Source organism: Myotis myotis, unplaced genomic scaffold (assembly GCF_014108235.1).
Source record: "Myotis myotis isolate mMyoMyo1 unplaced genomic scaffold, mMyoMyo1.p scaffold_m19_p_6, whole genome shotgun sequence".
Classification (NCBI taxonomy): domain Eukaryota; kingdom Metazoa; phylum Chordata; class Mammalia; order Chiroptera; family Vespertilionidae; genus Myotis; species Myotis myotis.
Window position 1 is genome coordinate 2,193,077 of NW_023416368.1, and position 27,537 is coordinate 2,220,613.

General features: G+C 60.2%; 2 protein-coding genes across 2 annotated transcripts in view; both read right to left on the reverse strand.

The window, feature by feature from the left end:
* RADIL (Rap associating with DIL domain) overlaps nucleotides 1–27,117 on the reverse strand; it is a 38,724-nt gene extending 11,607 nt beyond the window's left edge. The window contains exons 1-5 of the mRNA XM_036314429.1: nucleotides 27,023–27,117; nucleotides 22,953–23,544; nucleotides 1,910–2,136; nucleotides 936–1,544; nucleotides 148–185 (exon numbers count right to left, since the gene is read on the reverse strand). Coding sequence (XP_036170322.1) covers nucleotides 148–185; nucleotides 936–1,544; nucleotides 1,910–2,136; nucleotides 22,953–23,487 — 1,409 coding nt within the window. The 5' untranslated portion in view covers nucleotides 23,488–23,544; nucleotides 27,023–27,117. The remainder of the gene's footprint in view (nucleotides 1–147; nucleotides 186–935; nucleotides 1,545–1,909; nucleotides 2,137–22,952; nucleotides 23,545–27,022) is intronic.
* Nucleotides 15,968–17,999, reverse strand: PAPOLB (poly(A) polymerase beta). The gene has a single exon (XM_036314430.1). The coding sequence runs from the start codon at nucleotides 17,885–17,887 to the stop codon at nucleotides 15,968–15,970; it is 1,920 nt and encodes a 639-aa protein (XP_036170323.1). The 5' UTR covers nucleotides 17,888–17,999.
* Nucleotides 27,118–27,537: the final 420 nt, after the last annotated feature.

Sequence of the window (27,537 nt, forward strand, 5' to 3'; positions counted from 1 at the left end):
CCCACGTGGGAGCGGGCGGCCTGGGGCGGGCGGGGTGGACGCACTGGCCCACGTGGGAGCGGGCGGCCTGGGGCGGGCGGGGTGGACGCACTGGCCCACCTGGGAGCGGGCGGCCGGGGCGGGCGGGGCGGCGAGGGAGGTACTCACAGGGGCGCCTGCTTCTCCGCCAGCTCCTTGGTTTTCTCCTGCGATCACAAAGGACAGGAGAGCGAGCGTGAGGAGCCGGAGCCGCGGCACGGCCGGCGCTCAGACGGCGGCTCTGCGCCGAGGCCCTGCGGCCGCGGGCAGGCGTTTCCCACCGGATTCCACACCTGCCCACCCGTCAGTGTGACCTGCGCACTTCTGCCCCAGGAGAGCCTCCCGGCCACCAGCTTCCATAGCCTCCGGCCGTTTCAGGAGCAGCAAACGCTCCACACGTGCCAGGAGGAGCCCTGCTGCCCGGACGGTAACATCAGCCCAGTGCCATGCGGCAGCGGACAGGAGTCCGCGGGTCCACACCTGTGTTTACACATCCCGGGCTGGGGCCCGGCCAGCATTTCCTGGGAGGCTCAGGGGCCGCAGCCCAGGGACCGCCCTGGAGGGAGGTTTCCACGTACAGAAGGCGGCCGGCTGGTCCTGGGCCCCCACCACCGCGTCCCAAAGGCGCTGCAGTGGGTTGGCAGGGCTCACCCTGCTCCCGGCAGGAAGCACGGGGCATCCAGGCCACGTGGAGGCTCGGGGCTCCTAGCACCTTGTTCCCAGGCCCATGGTGGGGCCGGGCGGGGCCAGGGGAGGACACGGGCCCAAAGCTCAGGAAGCCACGGCTGACCCCACGAGGGTGCAGGGCCACAGCGGTGCCCCGGGCTGGAGGTGTGGACAGGCCAGAGGCAGGACTCGGGACGTGCCCCTGTGGCCACAGCCCCCAGGGACCCCTCGCTGCCCGGCCTGAGACTGACCCAGACGGTCTCACGGATCGCCTTGGCGATCTTGAGCAGGAGCTGCCCGAAGGAGCCGGGCTGGAGGCGGGTGGCGGAGTGCTGGACGCACAGGCAGAGCAGGAACGCGGGGGTCAGCTTGTGGTCCTCGCCGCCCGGCTCGACCAGCGTCATGATGCGCTGCAGCAGCGCGTCCTCCACGTCGGGCTCGAACTCCAGGCGCAGCTGCCGCGGCCGCGTGTCACCCAGGGCGCGGAGCTGGGCGCCGCACATCCGGCAGCTGTGGGGCAGGGCCTGGAGGCGGGCCAGGGCCGGGGCGGGCAGCGGCTGGGCCTGTGCCGGCTCCTTGAACAGCAGCAGGTAGTAGAGGCCCAGGGACAGCAGGTCTCCATGGCGCAGAACCACGGTCCGGCCCCCCACCTCCGAGAAGTTGACGGCGACGGGCGCCCCGGGAAGGGGCTCCAGGACCAGCAGGCTCCCGGCCTGCTCCCGGCCGGAGGGATGGTGGCGGCGGAGGGTGCAGTGCAGGGGCAGGATGTCGGGGGCCGAGAGGCTGATGCTGGGCTTGCTGGAGGGCGTCCTCTGGCCCACGGTGTGGCGCTCCCGGTTCAGCACGTACACCAGGCTGTCCTGGAAGGCAAGCGCAGAGTCCCTGTCCGCCGGCTCCCGTCCTGGGACACCCCTTCCCAACTGGCTGCTGCCCCGGCAGCCCACAGGGGCGCCCACCCTGTCCGGGGAGGAGCTTCCCAGAGCAGCCGTGGTGGCCCCCAGAACCCAGCGAGGGCCCGAGCAGGAGAGGAGAGAGGCCAGACGAGGGCCGAGCCCCCAGCTGGTCCAGCTTTGCCAGTCCGTGTCACCGAGCGCTCGGCAGCCGGCAGCCGGCGGGAGCTGCTCAGCCAGCACAGGTGGAACAGGGAGGGCGGCAGGGGCGGGTGGGGGGGTAGGCAGGGGGGCAGCGGCCTCTGCGGGCAGCCCAGGGCGGGCGGGGTGCTCACATGCTGCTGGCTGTAGCCCTGCAGGAGGAGCAGGTGGGGCGACTCGTAGAGGGAGTAGCGCATGGCGTCCTGGCCGGGCTCCTGGGCCGCGGCGGCGGGGCTCAGGCTGCTCTCACTGGCTGAGCGGCGTAGCAGGGGTGCCGGGGGGCTCCGGGCGCCCCCCGAGGCCAGGGCTGGGGTGCCCTTGGCGCGGCTCCGCTGCAGCCTCCGGGCTTGGGCGTTTATCCCTGAAACAGAAACCACGCGGGTGAGCAGCCAGAGCCCGTGGAGGCCTGGCCCCAACCCGGCTGCCTCCCGTCGCAGGAACCGCCTCTCCTAACACCGCACAGCACGGCCGCGCTGCCAGCCTGGGGGGGGCGGGGGGGGCACCGCAGGACTCCGCCCACTCGCTCATCCTCATCAGGCCGGGCACCTCCAACACCCCCCCCCCCCGCCGCCTCCAAGCCAGGCAGCCCAGCTGTCCTGTCGCTGGCACTGCCGAGCCCGGCGCCCTCCCCTCGGGGCGCAAGCCCACGGCAGGGCAGCACGGCCGCGGTCACATGCAGGCGCCGCCCGGAGCCTGCGTCCCCCGTCCCCCCGCAGCGGCCGCGCAGGCGTCCAGGGCGTGCGCTGAGACTGAGAGGGCCCTTCATTCCCCCGCTTTACAAGGAGGAAGCAGGGAGCCAGCTGGTCTCCTAGGACAGCCTGGCTGCTCCTTCCCGAGGCTGCCCCCGCACTGCCCGGTCAGAGAACACACGTACATGCATGCACACACACATGCACATACATGTGCACGCACACCCCCGACAAGACAGTCTTATCCATCAGGAAGCGCCCTTTTGCACCACTGCTGCCGGGTTGCTGAGCAGCCCCTGAACCCCGCTCCCACCTGCCCCTGCTGACCCGCTCATCCTCGGCCCCTCCCGTCCCCTCCCGTCCCCATCCCCGCTGCGGCATCGGCCTACAACCAGATGAAGCCGAAGGCAGAGGGTGTGCGGGCAGACAGCCGGGCCCAGGGCGCCACCTTACCGGGAGCAGGAGCCCAGCAAGCGTGAAGGGCGGCCTGCCTTCCAGAGGAAGCTGCGACAAGCAGCCCGGAGGCAGGAGGCCGCGCAGTGCATGCCTGTCAGTGGCGCAGCTGCTGCTCCCCGTCTGCCGCAGAGCCGGCCAGCAGCCGCAGGAGGGGCAGCCGGGCAGGAGGGGCCTGCGGGAGGGGGCGGGGAGCAGGTCCGAGGAGCAGGTAGGGCAGGGGGAGCAGGTGGGGAGCTGGGCAGCAGGTGGGGGCAGGGGAGCAGGTGGGGGCAGGGGGAGCAGTGGGGGCAGGGGAGCAGGTGGGGAGCAGGTGGGGGCAGGGGGAGCAGTGGGGGCAGGGGAGCAGGTGGGGAGCAGGTGGGGGCGGTGGAGACAGGGGGAGCAGTGGGGGCAGGGGAGCAGGTGGGGGCAGGGGGAGCAGTGGGGGCAGGGGAGCAGGTGGGGGCAGGGGGAGCAGTGGGGGCAGGGGAGCAGGTGGGGGCAGGGGGAGCAGTGGGGGCAGGGGAGCAGGTGGGGACAGGGGGAGCAGTGGGGGCAGGGGAGCAGGTAGGTGGGGGCAGGGGAGCAGGAGGAGCAGGGGGAGCTGGTGGGGGCAGGTAGGTGGGGGCAGGGGAGCAGGGGGAGCAGGTGGGGGCAGGGGGAGGTGGGGGCAGGGGAGCAGGGGAGCAGGGAGCACAGCGGGGCGGCCTGTCCCACGACCACTCTCTCTGGATGGCGGCCCCCAGGGCTCTGGCCACTGCAGACACGGGGCTGCACATCTGGAAACCAGCCCGACGAGATGGTCCAGCGCCAAGCCCTTCCCCATGTGGACGGGTCGCAGGGGCCTTGGCCACCCGCTGGGAAGGTCCCCTTTCCTCCTCGATCCCCAGGGCCTGCTGGGGTCCCGCACCCCATGGCGGATGGCCCGGCCCACCTCAGAACCACCCGGGAGTTTCAGAGGCCGCCATGGGTCCCGCCCAGGTCTCCTTGGTGGTCCTGGGCCCCCAGCTCTGCAGGGCGGGCGGGAGCCATGCTAGGGGGTTTCAGATGTAAGCAACTCCTGATATGCGGTTTCGCTCGTTTTATTTTAAAAACTCTAATACGATGAGAAGCTTTTATGTCGCCTCTGGCAGGTAGTCGGGTGTCAGCTGCATTCTTCTCTACTTTATTTCAGGAACAAGGGGAGACGCAGGCCAGACGCCCCTGAGCTGGTGCTAATGGGGCCGGGGAGGCCGGAGCTGCCGAAGGCGCAGCAGCGGGCCGTGAGGGGCAGGGCCTGAGCGCCCCCCCCATGGCCGGCTCGCTCCGGACGGGACCCCGCAGTTCTCTTCTGCAAAGCAGTGGGTGGCTCCCGAGCCACGGGGCTCTCTGTGGCCCCCCGCCCCCCGTCTCCACACACACACACACACACACACACACACACACACACACGAAGTCGCGCAGGCGCCCCTGGCCACTGGAGGAGAGGCCTCCGCTGGGCGACGGCGACAGAACTCTTTCTGAAGCAGCCGCTGTCCTCGGCTCCCGTTGGGCTCCCGCTGCCGTGGGGACAGTGCTGGGAGGAGAAACAGCTTTTCCGGGAGCCCAGGACGATAAATCCGCCGGCAGGGCCACCGCCGGCCTGTCTGCCCTGCTGTCCCTGCGCCGTCGGCTCCGCTGCTTCCACCCGCTCTGGGCGGAGGCCTCAGAGGCACGGCTGGCGGGGCAGGACTCGCTCCCGCAGCTCTGACTGGACCCTGACCCCTAACTGGCCGAGACCTGCTCTTCCAGACACATAGGCAGGTGCACGGAGGCCCTAACTCCACGGCCTCGTGTTCCTCGGGGCCGGTCACGGTGCAGACGGCTGGTTAAGTCATCACACCCACTTCCCCTGCGCCCGAGGCGGTTGGAGACGGGCACGAATGGGAAATAAGGCTCCAGGACACAAGCTGAAACCACAGGCACTTCTCCCTGCCCCACAGCAGAGGCGTGGAATGCAGGGTCACATGACAAATGGAAATGCTGGTGGGACAGAAACTGGCCGTGGCCCCTCAAGTGTAGCACTAGCCATTAGGGCGCTGGCCACACGCCAATCTTATCTATAGAAAAGGCTGATTGCAAGGTGTCCCCTTGGGAGTTCGACCAGAACAGGAGTTCGAGCGCTCGCTATGACATGCGCTGACCACCAGGGGGCGGTGTGGAACACGGGTGACCAGCGGTGCTGAGGGAGCTGGGGAAGGAGGAGGCGGGGAACCTGATCAGCCCTGATCACCGGCCAGGCCTAGGGACCCTATCCCTGCACGAATTTCATGCACCGGGCCTCCAGTGTTAAGATACAAGTCTGTCTGTATCCACAGCTGTCTCCCTCCTCCCCAGGAATGTCCCGTGTAAGCTGCCGTCCTGCAGAAACAATCAGAAGGAGCCAAGCTTTCTGTAAAGTGATGTAGGTTAGCATCAAACAAAGAAAACGGGGAACCGTCCACCAGCCGCAGGGGCGTGGCTGGGCGCACGCCTGCACGGTCAGAGTGAGGAAGGCCACGCGGTGAGCGGGACCAGAGGCTGTGTGCACAGGCGGGTGTCCGGGGTGCACCCCGAAGAAGAGGCCCCGGTCCAGGCACCGGAACGCTGGAAGCGTCCTCTCCAGGAGACTTTGCCTCTCAGTGCCGCTTTCTTTCCAGATTCGCCACGGCGGCCGCGGGTGAGCACTGACCCGGGGAGTCGCCTGGGAAGGACGGACGGGCACTGTCCAGGGAGCAGCCTCCCGTCTGGGAGGAGCCCGGAACCTAACGAGGAGAACGGTACCCCAGCAGCTAACATGCCGACGCCATGAGTCAGCCGGGGGACGTGGAGCTCGCAGGCCGGGTGGGAAGGGGGGTGCGGTGCGAGCAGGGATGGTCTCGGCTCACACCGCAGGCCAGTCGGCTCCCCGGGACGCTGAGCCCTTCTCACAGGGGACGCGGGAGGCCCGGCGCTCCTCCTCCGAATGCCAGCAAGCTCGCGGCAGGCACCCTCCGCCCTGCCCAGTGCTCCTGGGCCCAGCCGGGAGCCGGGAGCCGGGAGCTGGACCTGGAGCCGGCCTGGTCCAGAGCCACCCGCGGGCACCTGCTCACTGTCTTCACTCCCTGCCACCCCCCCAACCCCCACCCCCACCCCACCCCACCCCCGCTGGCCAGGCCCGCGGTTCTGGGATGAGCTCCCGCGCACTTCAGGTTGGAAGAGAGAGCTGAGGAGTGACCCCTGAAAGTTGAGCAAAAAGACAAAGAAGAGAAACTTGGAGAGAAAACGTCGGAAAAGCGCTCCTCAGGCTGGAGACGCAGCCCAAGCCGGCGGCCGGAGGCAGGGAGGACCAGCTCCTGGGCCTGGAGGAAGGAGGCTCAGGCTGAACGGCCAAGTCAGCTCTGCCCCCGGAGGTTTCAAAGGCGGAAGCAGGCAAGTGGGCGCGGGCCAGTGATCTCAGCCAGATGCTATGGGAGATACAACAGAAACGTGGTCATGGCTACCACTGTGATTGTTTTAATAAAGTGAAAGTCCAGCACCGGGGGGAAGACACCCCAAGACGCACACCGCATTTCAGGCCGAGGCCGAGGCCAGAGGAGAGAGCGCACGTGCTTCTGGGAGGGGGAGGGGGGCAGCGGGCGAGGGGGGGTGGGCTCAGAATGTATTGCCGCTTCTGTGGGGCTGGAAGCTGGGAGAATGGACTCAACCTTCAGAATTCTAGGAAAGAAAAGTTTTCATTCTTAAATGCCACGCCGGTGGCTCTGGGAGCAGCCGGCAGCTAAAACCCTGAAAACAGGAAGGTCATTGGCAGAGGGGAATGTGGGACTGGCAGGAAGTGCCAAGAAAAAGAGCGAACAAGTAACGATAACGGCAATAACTGATACCAAAGAAACGAGAAGTTGGGCGAGAAGGAAGGTAACCTTGTGTGTCCCAACCTGCGCTGTGCGAGGCCGCCCTGGTCATTCACGTGAACCCTGACTCCTCCGACCTGAACGAAGCGCCTAGGACGGGGCGGGGCAGGCACTGGAGCGGGAGGGGGCGAGGAGAGCGGCAACCCCGTCTCCCAACCCCGTCTCCCGGGAGGAAGCCGCCAGGCAGCCTGACCTGGGAAACGAGTAGAGAGGCCAGAGGGTCATGCCAAGGGGTGGAATTACATGCCCAAGAGAAACAGTGCACACTGCAGGTGAGTCCCGGGGAGGGCGACATTGGAAGGGGGCGGCGCTGGGCTGTGTCCGGCCGCCTGCCGTTCGGGGTTGTAATGAGCCGTGAGGAAAGAGGCTGTAGCTGTGCACACACATCCCTTTGGTGAAAGTAAGTAAACGTTTTTAAACGTACATACTCCAACCTCCTGAACGGGTGAACGCACGCAGCCTTGTGTGTCCATTCGCACGTTTCACGCCTTCCCATCCTGGGATGGCCAGCAGCCTGGACTCGTGGGACTGCGGGCCAGGCAGCCGCTGAGCTGTGAGGACTGGGTGGGTATTGAGGGGGGGCCTTTCAGCCTCCTCGGGGCCGTCGGAAGGACGGCTGTGAGTTCTGCACGAGCCTGGGGAGTCCCACGCAGCAGCCGGGAAGGAGCCCCGAGAGGCCAGCCGAGCCGTGGACTGGCGAGCGGCCCTCGCGCTGCAGAAAGGCCGCAGCCCTGCCGGGCGCCGACCACGCAGCCTCCTGAGCCCTGGGACCCGAGCAGGCAGCGTGCTGATTCCAGCCACTAGACGCGTGGCTGTGACACAGAACGCCACGCTCCCACGCCTGCCCACCTGTGCCGGAGCCAGGCCGCTCCCGGCCCACGGCCACCTGTGGAGCTCGCTGACCGCAGCCCGGCCACACCTGACTCACGTTCCTTCCACGCCAGGGTTTGGGAGGAGACTCGGGGAGGCTGGGGGTGGGGATATGGGGGCAGACGTGAGCCCCTGGGGCCAGAGGGCATGTGTGCTGGCCAGAACGATGGCCGTGGCCTTGCCCCTGGAGAGGGCCTGCCCAAGTGCGACGCGTGAGCCCCGGGGTGTGCTCGCTGCGAGCAGGTGCTGCAGGTGTGACTAGTTTTGCTCATCGCGCTGGGCTCGCCGTGGCCAGGTGGGCCTGACCAACATGCGCCTGGAAAAGCAAAGGAAGGGCGCTTCCAGCACCGGGGCGGGCGCGGGGCGCGGGACAGGGGCCGGGGACTCCCCGAGACACAGCCGGCAGCCCCTGCCAGCCGCCGGAGCGAACTCGGACCTGATTCTTCCGCGCCTCCTAGGAGCGAGCTCGGACCGGATTCCTCCTGCACCTCGGCAGCCGGCCTAAAGGTAGGGGATTTTGAGCACTTTCGTCCTGAAAGCATTTGCCAGTTTCAGGGGGACCCAGGGGTGTTGACAGAAACCAAAGCCCTGGGCCCCTGGGTGGGAGACCCTCCCTCGTGGAGAGGCCAGCACGGAGGGGGCAGCTGTTAGGATTCGGTCCTTGTGGAGACGGCGAGGCGCGGCTCCCACGGTCAGGCCCGGCGTCCTGGGCCCAGGGGCAGCCCTCAGGGTTGCTTTCCTGTTTGTCCAGCTGCTCATCTAGGTCGCCCGTCCTCCCTGTGAAAGGGGAATGGTGCACGGGCGCTGGCCTTTCTCTCCGTGTGTGTGTGTGTGTGGTTCACATCCTTTAAGATGAACAAACGCTAATGTCACCAGGAGAGGGGACGACATGTTCTCCCCGCTCCCCCACGCCAGGCGGGCTCCTTCTGATGGCACCAGCGCTCAGTGTGCCCAGCCCCCCCCCAAGCTCCCCTCTCCTGTCAGCCAGAACCCTGAGACCTCGGTCTGCCACGTGCGTCTGACACCCCTCCCCTCGGTATAGGTCCCAGGCCCACAGGCAGGAGCAGGGGTCCTCAAACTTTTTAAACAGGGGCCAGTTCACTGTCCCTCAGACCGTTGGAGGGCCGGACTATAGTTTAAAAAAAACTATGAACAAATTCCTATGCACACTGCACATATCTTATTTTTAAGTAAAAAAACAAAACGGGAACAAATACAATATTTGTATTTGCATGTGGCCCGCGGGCCGTAGTTTGAGGACCCCTGGGCAGGAGTCACACAGGACATGACTCAGGCCGGGGGAGAGGGAGGACGTGACAGCTGCGGGGGCACTCTCTCGCCCACCAGGAGGCACAGAGGTGCTGCCTGGGGCACGGTCCCCACACGTGCATGTGTGTCTCCTCCCCCGTGGCTAGGACTGAGACAGGTGCACACCTGAAACACCTCCGGAAAGTATTGTTTCATTTTGTAAATTTTTTAAACTTTGATGAAATGGTCCCACGGGGTGTGTATCCTCCTCCAGCTTGTTTTTTGTTTTGTTTTGCTTTTTATATTTTTATTGATTGCGGAGAGGAAGGGAGAGGAAGAGAGATAGAAACATCAATGATGAGAGAGAATCATTGATCATCTGCCTCCTGCCCGCCCCCTACTGGGGATCGAGCCCGAAACCAGGGCATGTGCCCTTAACCGAAATTGAACCCGGGACCCTTCAGTCCGCAGGCCAATGCTCTATCCACTGAGCCGCACCAGCCAGGGCTCCAGCTTGCCCTTTTAATCAGCATCCTGTTGGTGCTCATTCCTGCCCGTTGCGGAGGCAGTCCACTGTGATATGGGGAGATGTGTGCAGTGGCAGCGTGTGACTTCCATAGTTTGGTCACGAACGACACTGGGACTCTCAGGTCACGTGCACTGGGTTAGGTCCTCGCCGCGTGGTGAGGACACTCAGTCTGCCCTGAGCAGAGGCGCTGAGGCCGCCGCCACGGCCAGCATCACCTCACCAGCCAGCATTTCAGGGGTTAAGTCATCCTCGCCTTCCAGAGACATCCGCCCTGGGCAGTGTGTTTGGTTTTCACATCCACATTCCAAAGTGAACGTGGCTGATGACTTTTCTCTACCAGCCTTCCCTCCTCTGGTCTGGACACGAAGGTTACAGTGTGTGTTTGGTAAAAGGTTTCTTCCTTTCTGTTCTCTGGCCCAGCCTTGTCCTTGAATAGAGAGCGCTGGTCTGCACAGCCTCTGGGTCTGATGTTTCCGTGGTTTCACGCTGGTTTGGGTCGGTTCGCGTTCAAACTCCTCCTGCGGTCCCTGGCAGGCTGCAGGCGGCTCCGGCTCTCCAGGGGCGAGCGCGTTCTGGCAGGTGGTTCTAGGAGAGTCCGTGCGCCGGGGCTTCCAGACTCGCTGGCCTCGCGCTGGCGGCAGTTCCTACAGGCCTGCCCCGTGCCCGCAGCTCTGCCCCGCCGGCTCCTGGGCTGTCTGTGTCCCGTCGTCACTCTCCCCACCAGCCTTGCCAGCTTTGACTGTCGTCAGTCTCTTCAGAGCCGGCCCCTCGCTGCCCGGCCCCTCGCTGCCTGCTGGCTGCTGCTTCTTTACTCCTGATGTCGTCCTCCTGTCTTCTCCCGGCTATGATATCCCCCTGTGCCTAGTGATGTAGGCAGGTGGCCCCCATTTTCTTGTGTGCGCATTTAAAGCTGCGGCCCTCCTGCCACGCTAGTGCCCCTCACGGTGCTTTCCATTACCGCCGCGTGGTTTGGAAGAGTCTGCGCGCTTAACTATGGGCGCCGTGTCGGCCACTGTTCTCCAGGCCTTGCAGTCCCGCCTGCCCTCTTCCCACAGCACGAGGGTGAGCGATGATGAAGCGAGGTCCCCAGCAGGTAGACACAGCTCTGGGACTAAGTCCCCGTCATGAAAGAGGAGGGAAGGCCACTGTAGGGACTTCTGGGGACGCTCCATGGGAGGAAGACAGTGTGCGGGACACCTTTGCCCGGGCCCTTCCTTCTCCTACCGTAAGTGACAGTGTGATGGTGGCCCTGCAATCATCCTGCATCTTGAGGTGACCTCGGGGTGACCTTGAGGATGGAAGGCGGGAGCCAGAGCAGTGGGGCTGAACGGCGAGGACGCTGGTCCGTGGGGGCCAGGAGGGGCATCTGTCAGTGCTGACCCCACATCCTCTGTACGAGAAGGAAGGTCGCCGAGTGTGTTCAGCTACTGCTTCCGGCCAGATGCGATCCTAGCTGATATCACTTTTTACAAATACATTTTTATTGATGTCAGAGGAAGGGAAAGGGAGAGATAGAAACATCAATGATGAGAGAGAATCATTGATCGGCTGCCTCCTGCACGGCCCCTATTGGGGATCAAACCCACAACCCAGGCATGTGCCCTTGACTGGAATTGAACCCGGGACTCTTCAGTCCACAGACCAACGCTCTATCCACTGAGCCAAACCGGCTAGGGCCTGATATCACTTTTAAGATATCACTTGGGTTTATAAATTACTAGAGGCCTGATGCACGAAATTTGTGCAAGGGGCTCGGCCCATCGCTGCTCTGTCTGCCTTGGCCCTCGCAGCCCCAGCTTCGTCCAGAAGGTCATCCGGAAGGTTGTTCGGCTGTCCAGTCTATTTAGCACATTATGCTTTTATTATTATAGATAAAATAGTTCACACACATGAACACATTTGTAACTCAGACTAAGGACAGAATGAACACCACTTCACGCCCCCCGCCCCGAGAGAGTGGGCACTGCAGCCTGGCTGCGTGCTCACAGCTGCACCCCTGCCTCTCCCGCCTCTCCCCCACCGAGAGAACCCGGCTGAAGTCCGTGCTTCGCATCCCCTTGCTTTGCAGCTACAGCTACGCCACACATCCTGTAACCCTAAATTAAACCGTGTGTCCATCATACCCACACTCTTTTCTGCAATTTCCTGTTTCCCTCCACATTATGAGCTGGCTCCACGTCCATCATGTAACTGCGGTCCATTGAAAATCTCTGCTTTCCACTGTCTACTGCACGCCACACCCTGTGTCAGCCCCACGTGTGCATCTGTGGGGTACTTCAGCTTTAACTATTACAGAACACGCTACAGACTCTCCTGGTGACTCGGGCAGCGGGCTCCCCAACTATTCTGACCCGTGACACAGAAGGAGAACTGTGATAGTCACATGGCACGCTGGAGGGTGTGTAGGGTTCCGGACAGGGCTACCGAGGTGACCCACACACTCAGGCCACCTCGAGGGAGAAAGGGACCAGTTAGATGAAGCCCATCAGTGCCCACAGCCTGGGGGCAGAGACCTGCTCACAGAATAGATGGAACACAGGGAGTGGGCATGTCAATGGCACCAGACAAGACCCAACCATCTCCCAAAGGGATCAAAGCGACTCGCACCCTTGTCATCGCTGTGTCAGGGCCTCAGCCTTGCCACGCTGATCACTGAACTTTAAGAAATATCTCTGCATCTTAGTTTGTAGTTTCCTTACTACTAATGTGGCTGAGCGTCTTTTTGTTCATTATTTGATACAGTGAAGGGACTCTGTCCCTCAGCCTTTCTGCATGGTGGGAGTTTGTTGTGTCTCCTGGAATCACAGAACATGTTTTGTGAAGCTAATGCTTTGAAAGATGTTGTCCTACTTTCTGATCTAGCACAGGGTTAATTTTTGCACATGCCCAATGCTTATCTATATATATAAAACCCTAATATGCAAATAGACCAACGGCGGAACAACCGAACAACCGGTCGCTATGACGTGCGCTGACCATCAGGGGGTGCGTGCGGAACATGGCAGGCGTCGGCTGTGGCGGGATGGTGGAGGTGAGCGGGGGCACCAGACCAAGGCGGGGCATGGGTCACTGCCATCGGGCAAGCCTCCGGTGGTTACTGAAAATTCTTTGCTCCCGCGCACCGCAGTCCCACCCGGCGCTCACACCTGCTGCTGGAGCCCGGTGCCAGTCCTGATCGCTCGGCACCGGCTCCACTTGCACCCACTGCTGACGGCAGCCCCAGTTGCTCCACGCCGCCAGTGGGTGCAAGCAGGGCCAGCACCGTCTGCGCATGGGAGTGGCAGGGGCGGTGGGAGCGGGGCTGCCAGCAGAAAGGGGACTGGGGACCGCAGCCGGAGGGGCCAGACAGGGGCACAGAGGATGGGCTGAGGCCTGCCCCTGTGCCCACCACAGCCTCGAGGCCCACAGTTCCTTCCAAGGTGCATGAATTCATGCACTGGACCCCTAGTTTGAGAATAATATGCACTTCCAAATGTTGGGTGGCAGGCGCTACCATAAATGTCCACTAGGTAAGGGGTGACAAACTCCAGCCAGGAGCAGGGAGAAACCCAGCCTGGCCGCCTGTCTACATACTGTCCAGGGGTGCCTTCACCCCAGAGGCAGGCGAGTGGTTGGGACAGAGACCGAGGGGCCTCACAAAGCACAAAGTACTCACTCTCCGGCCGAGCGCTACAGAAAAGGTTTGCCAGTCGGGCTCCAAACCGGTTCCCTTTTTGTCATTTTGATGCCATTAATGAAAGCGTTGTTTTAAAATCCTCTGTGGCGCTGACAATTTCTATTTATCTTTGTTACCTTATGTTGAGGCTGATGAGTGCAGACCGGTGTTAAATCACTGCATTTTCCTGGTGTGTTTTCTTCTATCATTAATGCACTGGTCCTTTTGTCCCTAGTCATTTTTTTTGCTTTGAAATCTGTTTGGATGATATTGTTACATAACAGCTTCTTTTCATCAGTATTTCTTCTTTCCATTCTCTTATGTCTTACATTTTGGGTGTGTGTCTCTCATATAAAAAAAAAAAAAGAAAAGAAAAAAATAATAAAATAAAATAAAAAGAAAGAAAAACAGCATGCAGCTGGCTTTGTTTTTCCATGGAATCTGACCATCTCTTTTAGTCAGGAAGTTTGCTCCATTTATTATACACAGTGACAGATATTTGGTTTCATTTCCACCACCTTAGATTGTATTCTTTTTATATTATTTTTTATGTGCCCCCCCTTTCTTTCCTGCCTTCTTTTGGATTAAGACTTTTAAACTCCAATTTTTACCTTTACGAATTTGAAGTTTCGGCCTTTTCGTAATCTCCCCTAATAGTATAACATGAATCTAGATTTCATAGTCAGAACGCTCCTCAGCGGCTTCACCCTGCTCCGAGCAATGTAAGAACATCCGCACTGGTAATGCCAGGTTTAGACCCCTTTACTAACTCCTTTGCTGTTTATTTTTATTGTGTTTTCAGTGGAGAAATACATCATCTGTTTTCAAAATAGCGCTTGAAACAATACAAGTACAGGTGCTATAGGACAAAGCAAACTCCAGTCATGAGACACTACATACATCATATGAGAAAAATAGTCTGATATTCAGGTAATGAAACTAGAATTTAAAAGTCCCCGGCTTAGTAAAACAATGTGTAAACACAAAGACAGGACTAAATGCGTGTCTGGCGATTTCCACCCGATGCCACAGCTACTGCAAACACTGGGCACCGGGCACGCGTGACTTATGACGGCAGCAGGAGGCTGGTGACTGCACAGGCAAACTGTGAAATGGCCCACTGTGTGCTGAAAAGAAGGGCTCAATTACTGCACAGACAAAAGGAAGGAAATTGTAGTTCAACTGTGGAAAAATTAACCGAGAAGGATAGAGAAAGGGTTTAAGGAACTGCAGTTTAATGTGGAAACTGCACAGGTGGTAGAGGGACGCAGATGAGAGGGGAGGAGACAGAACTGGACGAATGGAGAACCTGGCAGGGTGCTGTGTCCAGGTTACGACAGCTGTCATTCATCTATGTCTGTTGTCATTCACGTTTCCTGAACATGGATGTTCTGCATAATCATGAGTGGTGTTTTCTTTAAAAGTGCTCCTAATAGTTTGTAGGATAAAACAAAAGAGTGGAAAGCCAACTATATGTCAAGTCCTTGCTAGAAATTATTATTTTTTAGATGTAAAATTTACTGATGGATTTTAGTAAACAAAAATTGGCATAAAATTCTTAGAGAAAAGATCTTTCTGCTTACCTGTTTAAGTTGGACATGAATGCCCCATAAATAGGTATTCTGTGAAGTTCACAAAATTTCTCATGTGTAGAGATCAAGTGGCCAACTGAGACTAATGTTTCACGGGCATTACTTTCAGTCAAGTTTTACTAAAATATTAGCCTGGAACCAAAATTTCATGTTTTGTGCCATGTGGCCACAAGACTTGATTTCATATCATGGTTAAGAAAATACTAGCATTCTGGGGTTTTTTTGTTAAACAACATACAAGCATACCGTGTGCATACAAGCAAAGCAGTGGGGAGACACAAGGCTATCTTGTTATAAGAAAGATGATTAAGGACAACAGAACATGGAGCTGTTAGCCCCAAGACTTTGTTTGCTGTTTGATCGCTGATTGTGTGCGTTATAAAACAACCCTACAGGAAAACAGTGTCACTTCTTGACCACGTCCCATCAAAACCAAAGAATTACTAACTACTGTTCTGATGTCAAATATACCGTGAGAGCTGCCATTTCACTGTAAAGGGCTACAGCTGCCTCCCAGGAGCTTCACTAGGTTAACTTTCCTGCTTTGTCTGAAGTGCAGTGCACTGCACAGCGATATCCAATTTGGAGCTTAACAATGAAAATGCTTCAGGAAAAAACTAAAATTCATCAAGCTGAAACCTCTGAAATTAGTGCTCATTTCTAATCATACACATAAAGTGCATCATCAATATAAGGATACCTGATACCAATCTGTATGGCAAATTTCCCTCAACAATGCATCAAACATAAATGCAGTCCAGGTGTCAGTCACGGGTACAAAGATAGCTGGAGGTTTTTTCTCCCATTTTCTCTTTAAGGGAAGTAGTCCTTTGACATAGTTAACACAGCTGTTGCTGAGACATTAATAATCTACACAATAATAGCAGCACTTCTAGCTCCATGTACTAACCTGGACTTCTGATCAAGATTAGCTCAGCAAAGGGAGTTACCGAGTCAGCCTAAATCTCTCTGGAGTCTGATCTAGTTTGGCACCCTTCATTCTCCTCCTTTAGCATTTGAAGACAACAGCTCGAGTTGGCAGATATTATTTATGGAAGCTTGATGGTGTGTTTATCAGTTCAATCTGTTTTATTGAAGTCTTGTTAACAGGAATAGGATTTGCAGGGAGAGCAGGGACATTGGAAAGGTTTCTGTTGGATGTTTCCTGCGGCCAACAGAGCTGCTGCTGTTTGCATACTCCTCATGGAGCTGTGCTGTCTCTTCACAAGATCGCTCCTCTTCTACCGTAGCTTCCTCGGTCCCCCGTCTGTGAGGTGAGACAGTCCTCTAGACGCCTACTATGGGGTTAGCTATGTTTGTGGCTGCGGCCCCTGCAGGCCTGGGGGCATGGTTTACCAGAAGTGTTGAAGAAACAAGTCTAGTGATCGTGGGCTTTGGAGGTGGAGAAATGGCTGCTTGTGAGGCAGTCTGAGGAACGCTTTCGCTTGCACCCCCCGGGCTCTCACTGGGGTTCCCTTGCTGCAAGGTAACTTCAGTAACCTGTACGCTGGTGGCAGATGCTGCCATTACAGCCAGAGCAGGACTGTTTCTGCCCTGAGAGGAGCCAGTCACTGGGCCAGTCTTCACAGTGCTTACAGGTGAAGGCACAGACACGCTGTTTTCACTGTCAGCAGAGTCAAGACTGCTGTCATTCAAAGCTGTCAATCTGACATCTTCCATCGAATGTGTTTTATTTTTCTGAAGCACGTGATTAGGTAGTAGCTGGTGGAGCTCCTTTCTTCTTAAATGCATTGCATCGATTTTCATATCCATCTCAAACATCTTACTATTTATGGCTTGCCTATAAACTGTGTCTGTGAAAGACTGGATATCATAGGTGAGATCGATACTGAGAACTTCAGAATTTTCTGGCTTTTTTAATACTAACCCAATCACCCACATTGTGCAAAATTCTTCCTTGTCAGGATTTCCTTTGGGTGCTGGAAATGACTGAGGATTCACATGAGCCAGTGTAATAAATTCATTCTTCTCCAAGCTGCCCACCAGGATTCGGATTTTTGATTCCACCAAGCCCACCCATTCTAGACGCTGCTTTTCTGTTGGTGCACTTGCTAGAAGTACAATATAATGCTTATACTTTTGAAAGAAGCTTGGAGCTTCAAATAGTTTGGACCACTCTGCCTTACTCAGCAAGATCTCATGTGTGATAGCAAGACCTTGTTTAAACTCCTCGATCATGACCATCCTTGTGGACACAGACACGTTGTAGGTGGAGTTCTGCTGTGGGTATGCCGGTGTGATTATAGGCATCAGGTGGTACCTGTCGCTGGGGTTTACTCTTGGGTCCCATACAGGCAGATTAAGGTTTTGTTCTTCAGGCTCTTTCAGTAGCACTGGATTTGGCCACTCCCATTCAGAAAACACTAAGAAAAATTTACGTACAAGCGTGGATGCCACTGCGTTTGGATACAGCTGGCAGGTTCTTGCTACAAGCATGGCCCAGGAGACGCCTCCCAGGAACCCTAGTATATTGGAGTAGATGTTGTGGCATTTGGCCCACAGCTTGATAGCTCTGAGGGTTAACCGGAAGTTGTCAATGTTCGGTACTAGATGTAAGATTTCATCGGTTACCCGGCAACCATTAAGGCTTCTTATGCATCTAATATCTAAATTTTTAAGCAGACTGTCATCTCTTAGGTCCAAGTCTTCTGGAATAGTCTGCAGTGCTAATCTTGCAAACAAAATATCAATCTCTATCCCATCAAAACACAGTCGGATAACGGGGACAAACGCCTCCTCCACCGCCCTTAAGTCCTTGACTTCCTCGTGTAGTTTCAACTTGTCGTAGAAGGAAGTGAAGAAGTCGCTGCGGTCCACGTGCCTCGGCGCGACGCACAGCGCGTCGATGTCGGCGCCCTTGGTGTGCACCCCTAGCCGGTAGGAGCCAAACGTGAAGATTTTGCCGCCGACGTTCTCAATCACAGCGGGTGGGAGACTTTTGCTTTCACTGATCTCTCGTATCCATTCCTTTACCAGATTATTTAATTTTTCCAAAATTAAAATCCTGCGCTGCAGTTCCTCTTCCTCTTCCAAAACCCCAAAGGGCTTCAGGGTTTCAATTAATTTCTGGGTCAGTACGCAGTCTGTCTCCTTGGGGGCGGCTAAGCTGATGGGGGAGGAGATGCCATAGAGCCTGGGTGGCGGCGGGGTCTGCTGTGATCCCGGGGTTGTCGCCGGAAACGGCATCCTCTCTAGCGCTGGCCCGGCCACGCCACGTTCCCCGCCACCGCGACCTCCGTGGCCGCTGCCCGGGTCATGATCCGCTGAGGCGGGAGGGGCGGGGCTCCTACCAGCCCGGGTCTGACCCGCTCCCGCTCCGCTCCCGCCGCTTCAAGCGTCTCTCCGCTGTCCCCTGGGCCCCAACATGGCGCCCGGGCCCTCCACCCGCCGTTCTAGAACGGCCACACGCCCGCGGATGCAGGGCGCACGCGTGCCGCGCAGAGCCTCACGGGAGTTGTAGTTTCCAGGGGGCCGCCGTGGAACCCGGGCTTCAGGCTTGGGGCGGTGGGGGATGAGCCTCGGTTTTTGGCTTTTTTACTGTTTTCAACGTTTGCTCTGACCTACCATCCATTGCCTTCTCGCCATTTCTTACACCTCAGACCTAGTTCCTCCGCCTCTGAGGCCAAGGAAGCCGCTTGCACCGTCCCCGTCCCCCTTCGGACACGCGTTCGCGGCGTCCCGGGAGCGCCTGGGAGGGGAGCACGGCCCCGGGAGCACCGCGGGGGAGGGTGACCCTGAGCTCACCCCAACCCACGGCTCCCAGTCCGGGGCCGGGCGCCCCCGGGCACTGCCCACAGCCACCGGGGATGCCCAGCGGGTAGGGGTGCAGCCGGCGAAGGGGAGAGGCGGGGTTGCTACTACCGTCCCGTGGCCTGGCGCGGCCCCCGCAGCCAAGAGCTATCGCCCAACTGCCCGTGGGGCCGCGGCTGGAAGCGTGGAAATCCGCTCCCCGCCCTGGAAACAAACAGCCTCACCCACCCGGCCGCGGCGGAAACCACATGGCCCCATGGCGGCACCCCCCGCGGCTGACAGCTTATCGCAGGGACTCGCAACCCAACCCCTCCCACCCCCCTACCCCCCCCCCACACACACACACGCCGCCGGCGCCCCCAGACTGACACACACGGGGATGCTCTGGAGACCGGGAGCGCAGCTGTGAAAGGCAGTTGAAGGGGGCTGGACTCTGCTCCCCTCTCCTCCGACCGGCACCCCCGCTTTCCCACGGGACTTCCTGGGGAACCAGTCCATGCGCAGGAGACGGGACGCAGGGGGCTCCCCCGGCTCCTCCACCCGCCCCCCACCCCACATACACACACAGCTGCTGCGCGAGGTGCGCCCTGGGCTTTGGCTAAAGGCCGACGCTGAGACCAGTGCAACCAGTGAGCCCCACTGTGGTCCTCATGTGGGGCAGCGGCTGGAATCAGGAATCACTGTGACAGGGACCTGACGCCTGGGAAGGCCGGTGAACTCACACACACGCAAACACGAAGACACACGTGTGCACACACACACATGCAGTCCCTTCCCTTCCTCTACTGCTCACGGGGAACACGCAGATACACACACACACACACACACACACACACACGCAGTCCCTTCCCTTCCTCCACTGCTCACGGGGGAACACACAGACACACACACACACACACACATGCAGTCCCTTCCCTTCCTCCACTGTTCACGGGGGAACACGCAGACACACACACACACACACACACACACACACACACATATGCAGTCCCTTCCCTTCCTCCACTGCTCATGGGGGAACACGCAGACACACACACACACACACACACAGTCCCTTCCCTTCCTCCACTGCTCACGGGGGAACACACAGACACACACACACACACACACACATGCAGTCCCTTCCCTTCCTCCACTGTTCACGGGGGAACACGCAGACACACACACACACACACACACACACACACATGCAGTCCCTTCCCTTCCTCCACTGCTCACGGGGAACACGCAGACACACACATGCAGTCCCTTCCCTTCCTCCACTGCTCACGGAGGAACACGCAGACACACACACACACACACACACACACATGCAGTCCCTTCCCTTCCTCCACTGCTCACGGGGGAACACACACACACACACACACACACACACACAGAGGCAGTCCCTTCCCTTCCTCCCCTGCTCACGGGGAACACGCAGATACACACACACACACACACACAGGCAGTCCCTTCCCTTCCTCCACTGCTCACGGGGAACACGCAGACACACACATGCAGTCCCTTCCCTTCCTCCACTGCTCACGGAGGAACACGCAGACACACACACACACAGGCAGTCCCTTCCCTTCCTCCACTGCTCACAGGGGAACACGCAGACACACACACACACACACACAGGCAGTCCCTTCCCTTCCTCCACTGCTCACGGGGGAAACACGCAGACACACACACACACACAGGCAGTCCCTTCCCTTCCTCCACTGCTCACAGGGGAACACGCAGACACACACACAGGCAGTCCCCTTTGCACCACTGCTCACGGGGAACACGACCGCAGGTGGTAGAAGCTGGGCAAGGGCCCCTCCCAGGGCAGACGGATGAGCCCAGATCCTTTCTCATCAAACTTAACCCAGTTACCAGCCCTGGGCCGACACCCTTTCATGCCTCACCTCCGCTTCACAGGGACTTTGAGTTTTTTGTTTTGTTGATTTTATTTTTTTTTAATATATTTTATTGATTTTTCACAGAGAGGAAGGGAGAGAGATAGAAAGTTAGAAACATCGATGAGAGAAACATCGATCAGCTGCCTCCTGCACAACCCCCACTGGGGATGTGCCCACAACCCAGGTACATGCCCTTGACCGGAATCGAACCTGGGACCTTTCAGTCCGCAGGCCGACGCTCTATCCACTGAGCCAAACCAGTTTCGGCTGTTTTGTTGATTTTAGAGAGGAAGGGGGAAGACAGACAGAGACAGACAGACACACATTGACTTGTTGTCCCACTTATCTGTGCATTCACTGATCGATTCCTATATGTTCCCTGACCGGGGATCAAACCCATAACCTTGGTGTAGGGGCAATGCTCTAACCAGCTGAGCTGCCCGCCAGGGCCCACTTCACAGTGACTTTGAGTCTCTGTGGTTCCCACGGCTGGTGAGGATGGCAGGGGGGCCAGAGGATGGTGAGCAGACCTCACAGGGCGTGAAGGGCTCTGGCGGCACCTGCGAGGCCGCAGCACGTCCGCTGCACAGGGAGCCGTTCAGAGTGTACATGCCACGTGCACACGTGTGAATGCACACAGTCCTGTGTCCACGTATCCATGCATCATGGGAATAGCCACACGAAGGCGCTCACTCAAAGGTCTGGACCCTGGTCAAGCTTTGGAGCAGGGCTCCGACCACGTGAGTCTGTCCCTGGCCGCCGCCCCTGACTGGCCCTCCCATCTCTCTAAGGACAGAGGCAAGCGTGCCTGCCCTGGGACACTGTCCCCATTGCCACGCTCTCTACTGTCACCGGCAAGGGGGTGGCAAGGTCAGGAGGCACTGACTGCCCAGACCACACCCTGAGGGGAAGGCCAGGAAGGAAGGCCACCTCCCTGGGGTCTGGGAGGCCGGCACCGGGCAGGTAACACAACCCGCTTCCGCCAGAGAAGTGTGTCAGCGAGACCAGCCGGCTCAATGGACTCTTTATCTGAAAGGTTTTGCAAAACCACCACCAAGTTGAATAGGCTGTGAGCAGCGGCCTTGTCTTGCCTCAGCTGCTGTGAAAGGTACGGGTCTGAGGGGCAGTGCGTGAAGACCAAGGCCCACCCTTAGGTGCTGTCCGTCCCCAGGGCCCCGCCAGGAACCAGCTGTGCGACACTGAGCAGGCTTTCCCACGCCAATCCCGGGACCTGGGGCCATGACCTTCAGGACAGGCAGGGCTGGCCGCAGTGGAGAAAATACCGGGCGGGACCGTGGCCTCGAGCTGAACCCCGGCCCCGCCCCCACACCCCAGCCTGGCCTCCTGGGACGTCTTCTAAAGGAGGAGGGTCAGGGCAAATCAGCAAACCCAGCGCCGGGACCCATGGGGTGTGGCCATCAGGGGCTGGCCTGATACTTACAACTTAAAGCAACTATAACATCCTCCACGTGACCTGCTTTTTTCGACCCCATGTGCAGAACCCTGCACATCAGTGGTAAAAGCCTGCGCCCTGTTCGAGGCCCCACCCCACCCCGTCCGGGGACCCTGGCCTGTGAGCACAGAGCACCCTGCTCACACGTGCAGGAAGTGTTAATATAGCGACGACACCACACAACAGGGACTTCCCGAGGCTGTGCTAAGCACATCACTTCAGAACCCCATTCTCCAGATCAGAAAACTGAGGCCCAAAGAGGCGAAGCAATTTGCCTAAGGTGACAGTGGGCCGCCGCACCGGGCACCACTGTCGCTGTGTGACACAGCAGTCCCAGCCAGGCCCGAGGGACACCAGCCCCTGGGAGCCCCCACACCCCCGCTGCACACACCAAAGTGCAGGTGGCTCCACGTTCACCCCACGCGAAGCCAGAGGAAGGAGTGTTCCCAATGCCTCGCAGATGCACGGCTCAGGGCGAGCGCAGCAGCGGCTCTAAGGCCCCTCCACCCAGAGAAGACAAGATCGAGAAGGTCTGAGGCCACTTGACGGCCACACAAGCCAAGTCCACGTGCTCATGCAAAGCCACCGTTTCTACGGGACACTAAGAAAAAGCCAACTGTGACCTGAGACACATTTAAGAGTCTTGATATTTGAAAAGTGATTTTTTGTTTCACTTGCCTATTAAGATAATCAGTTCTCTCCACCAACTGAACAGCAGCCAGACGCGGAGCAGCGGCCACGGGCCACCGAGCCCTCCCGCCGCGGGGCCGGGCTCAGAGCTGCCGCTGTCTGCGCACCTCAGGGGGACAGGGGCCCACTGCCTCTGGGCGGGGCCTCCTCCAGCACGGGCCCCTGCCTGCACCCACAGACCCCCCACACCCAAACACACCGCAGCCCCTCATCGTCTCATTGGGTGCCCCTAAGAGTCGCCAGGCCTGGGCACAGGACTTCCTGTAACCACATCAGTGGCTCTGGACACGGTGTCTGCAGCAATGACGGGACAGCCAGAGGGGATAACTCGCCTCACCCAGGAGGGTCTGCCTACAAGGCCGCTCACCGCCACCGCGGCTGACACGGCAGACGAGCTGTGGTCTGCCGCCCCTCGGCCTCCACCTGCCCTGCCCAGCCCGCCGGCGAGTCTCCTCCCGGAGCTGCTCACCTGCCGTCACAGTGTCAACGTCCTTGGCCGCCAGCTCTTCCACGTCTGCCCTCCTCCTCAGCTCAAACCTCCGGGACAAGCCTTCTCGGGGTTTCCACAGCTCCTGGATCAGGAGCGGCTTCTCGTGGTCCCCGAACACCCGGACGCATTCCGCCTGCCACGGCCGCTCCGAGTCGCCGGCCTGGCCCACCACGTCGCACAGCACGTACTGGCCGGCGCCGTCGGGGCTCAGGGCGTAGCGCTCCAGGGCCTCCCGCACCAGCTCCCGGGCGCTGGACCGGCAGGTGGCCAGCACGCTCTTGTAGTGGGCGCCCGTGCACACGCTGTCCCCGAACACCTTGAGGACCCCGGGGGCTGAGAGCTGAGTGGAGAGCTCCGCCGGGTCGTCGCTGGCACCCAGGTCGGCGAAGGTGGCGTCCAGGTCGCGGTACTTGTAGCTCAGCGTGCGGGACAGCACGCTGGACAGCAGCTGGCCCTGCCGCTTCAGCTTGCTCTTGGCGGGCGGAGACATGATGAAGTGGGTCCCATAGAACATGGTGGGCCCGTCTTCACGGGCGAGGCTGCGGCTCACAGCTGGGGAGGCGGCCGCGTCCTGGAGGAGACAGGGTGGGTCAGCATCGACCGTCGGGGCGGCGAAGGCACGCGAGGCCCCGTGAACTGAACAGACATGACAGCCCCCTGGGCCGCGCCCAGCACAGCCGCAGACACGCCCGGGGGCCCCGTGCCCGCAGCGGCGACCTGGGGGAGCAGGTGGGGGAGCGCTGAGGAGCCCGCAGGGAAGGCCCGCTAGGAGGCACGACCCGCACGGAAAGGAGGCCCCGCCCTGCTGCGTGGGCCCCACACCCGGCGCCGCCGGGACACAGCGGCCGTGGCCTGTCTCCCGAGGCGGCCCCCGCCACCACATGGCCCCACAGAGAAGGTGTAAAGCGCCTGGCCTCCCTCTCCCACACCACAGCCGGGACGGGGCGAGCAACAGCGACGGCACGGCTGAGAGGAGCTGGGGCCCTGGACGGCAGCACCGTGATGTCCATGTGACCGCAGCGACACCAAAGGGCCCTCCCAGACCCGGAGGCACGACGGGAACGTATGCAGTCCTCCCCCTGCGTCCCGCCTGGCACTCGGGCTGCGGTCAGGCCACAGCTGCTCTTGGAGGGGTCGGTGCACACTCCTGGGAGCTCTGATGTGTCAGCCAGCCGTCATCCCAGTGCTCCCAGCCGTCATCCCAGTGCACCCAGTGCTCCCAGCTGTCATCCCAGTGCACCCAGTGCTCCCAGCCGTCATCCCAGTGCTCCCAGTGCTCCCAGCCGTCATCCCAGTGCACCCAGTGCTCCCAGGCTGGTTCTAAGAGTGCACGGGGCTCGCCTGGGGCCCTGGCGGAGCAGGAGGCGTGGCAAAGCGGGCATCTCCACAGCACAAACACTAAGCTCGACACCACATCAGCGAGGACAGCGCCCACTTCAGTGCCCGTGCCCTCACCAGAGACGAGAGCAGGCAGGCCAGAGAAGAAAAGCTCATTTTCTAGAAGCTTCTAGAAACAGTGTCCAGGTCCCAGTAAGGGCCTGGCGGCATTGGGCACCTGTGACAAATGTCAAGCACTAAACTCAGTGGAAGCCAACACCCTCAGTCCCCGCTCCCTCCTGGCTCCACGGGTGGTGGGAGAGGCTGGGGGGGGAGGCACCCCCTGCGCTGCAGCCTGCTGCTCACACTCACACGGCAGCGCGCCCAGGTGTCTCGCGGACGCGCACAGAGCTCTCTCTGGCCTCCAGTGCGGAGGCTGCACGGGAGTGAGGATGCCTGAGGCTTCACTTCTCCCCCAGAAGCGAGGATTGTGTGACAGACCCGTCAGACCCCAGGGAGCCCGCGCTGGCCACGGCTCCCCTCAGCGCCCGGGCGCCTGCCAAAGGCTTGGCGTGAACTTACAGCAGAGCATCGCAGAGCGCACGCAGGGCACGAGCCCGGCTTTGCCCCCGCATCACAGGCACAAGCCTGCTTCCCACACTGCCAGCCGCGCCCGGACACCCCCTCAGAGGGCCTGACCCTCCACAAACACTCCCCTCCCCGGCCGCCTCCTCCAGGCAGAGCCCCAGGGTCCAACCACACCCCGTGGTGGCTTGTGGCCAGAAGCCTCGGCCTCGAGATGTGTGTGGTTGTGAACGCGATGCCGAAAACGCAGAAACCGCGGCTAAAGCAGCAACATCCCGTCACGGAAGAGCAGTGAAGTAAACCAGGAGCCTAAGAGGCCCAGGTACAGCGGGGGAGTGGACTGCCATTTTTTTGTTTTGACATTTTCTCCATCGATTTCCAGAGAGAGCGGAAGGCAGGGGTAAATGAGGGGGGGAGAGGAGGGAGAGAAAATCCATGTGAGAGAGACACACTGATCGGCCGCCTCCCACACACCCCAACGGGGGCCGGGAACCGAACCTGAGACCCTTCAGTCCGAGGGCCAACGCTCTCACCATTGAGAACACCAGCGAGGACATGAGTTGCTATTTTGCGCTGGGGCGGTCTAGGTTCTGTAACATCTAAAGCTAATGCAATTCTGTTTTCATAAAAAAGAAATAAAAAATTATAGACACACGCCTGCTCGTCCGCTCCCAGGGCCTGACGAGCCAGCGCCCTCCTCCTTCCAGCAGCTTCCAGGCGAATGAAGGAGACTGTGGCTCGCGCCTCTCCGCCAGCTCCTCTGAGGCCCAAGCAGGCCCAGGACACACGGGCGCTGGTCTGTTTTATCAGGAAGCTTTGCTCGCTCTGTGGCCGTTTGCAGAGCAGCCCCGGACGGTCACTTGTTCCCTTGCCACCTTCCTCCCCAACCCCCGCAGGCCGAGCGCAGCCTGTTGGTCAAGATGGGCGGACTCCTTCCGAGGAGGAGAGGCAGGAACACCCCACAGAGGCCCCGGGTCGGGCTGGGAGGCTCGACCTGCCTTTCCCTTTTCTGCTCCGGCCTCGGCCTCTGGTCCGTCACACTGATACTCGGACTCCGCTTCTCCTAGAGAAGGTTTTTGTCTCATCGGCAGGGAAGAGTCCAAGTTCTGATGAAAACAAGCTCCAGTCACCCCAGCGGGGGCCGCCAGCGAGGTCAGTGCGAGGCTGACGACATGGGTGGAGGACACGCTGGCCGGCCCGCAATGTGGAATCCATTAGCGCTTCCCCGGACGGGACAGGAAGAGGCAGACGTGCAGGCTCTGCTTCATCCCCTCCGTCCACAAACCCAAGCCCGACAGCGCCAGCTGGAGCGACGCTTTCAAATACAGAATAATTTAATCAGATTTAATTGTGACAGGCTAGCTAGCCGCTTGCCAGGGGACTGACCGTTTCCGCCAGTGGGACTAAGGGCTGGCTCCTCTCTGGAATGCACAAGAGGTGGCCTTGCTGGCCGGAGACACCTGTAATCACCAGCGACTTGGAAAATTCTTTTCGGCAATTCAGATTAGCCAGACACTTGACAGGGTGCTGGGGCGTGAGCCGGGGGTCTGCAGCTCCCTGCTGGGAAATAAGCCGGTCCCCCGCGGTCCAGCCCGGCAGGGGTTTTGTTAGGTGCGGTGTTGGTCGAGCGGCTGGAAATGGCCCAGAAATAGCCGGAGGCAGGGCTATCAGCCGGCCCATCACGGGGAAGGGCCGCTGGGCGAACAGGAAAGCCAGGACGGGCGGGTTGGGGGGATGTCACGCAGACCCTGGAGCGAGGCTGTGGATCCCTGCCCTGCTCCCCGCGGCGCCAAACTCCCCTAAGCCGGGGAGGGGGGTGTCCTCCGGGTTGGAGGGCCAAGGTCCAGGAGTTGCAGGGGGCTCTGGCCAGAGCCGACCCCCTGGGACCGAGGCAGGGCCGCCCTCACCCCAGTGGCCAGCCTTCAGGAGCCGACCCCCAAGGCAGCAAGGGGCGCCAAGAGCCGCCGGTTGCCATGGCAACAGGACAAGCCCCGCTTAAGAGGCCCGGGAGATGTCCCGTGAGGGCCCTGAGCCCGAGCGCGCGTCCCGCGGCCTCCCGGCTCGGCCTCTGCGCCACCGCGGAGCTCGCTCCCGCCCCAGCGGAGCGCCCAGCACCCTCCGCCTCTCCTCGCGCTCCCCGCACTCACCTCCAGCCCAGCCCGCCGCCTCCGCGTGGCTCCAACACCCGCTGTACCCGCTGCAGCCCGAGCCCGAGCGGCGCCTCCTGCCGGCCGCTCAACGGACGGGGCGGGGCCTCGGGGGCGGGGCCTCAGAGGGCGGGGCCAGCAAAGACCAAGGCTGGCTCCTCCCGCAAGCCACCAATGGACAGGCCGAGGCCTCGAGGGGGCGGGGCCTCAAGGGGAAGGGCGGAGCCGGTGGTGGGTTGAGCAGGACGCCAGCGCCACTTGCCGGCCAAGTGTGTGGGCGTGGCCTAGAGCGCAGGGGCGTGGTTTCCAGGACAGAGGCGGGGCTGAACGGTGCACCTTCTACGGTTCAAGAGGCAGGGCCTGGCACAAGGGGCGGAGCCAGGCAACTCGCGTGCCCAGTGCTGGCCTTGGGCTCTGGGGGATGAGTGGGCCCCTTTGTCCCCACCTATTAGTCCTGCAGTGGACGGGGCCAAGGAGAGAAGGGAGCAGCTATGACAGGCGCTTAACCAGAAGCG

Bases quoted from the DNA above. Each gene is read 5' to 3' on its own strand.
- PAPOLB (XM_036314430.1), bottom strand. From the start codon at position 17,887: ATGCCGTTTCCGGCGACAACCCCGGGATCACAGCAGACCCCGCCGCCA.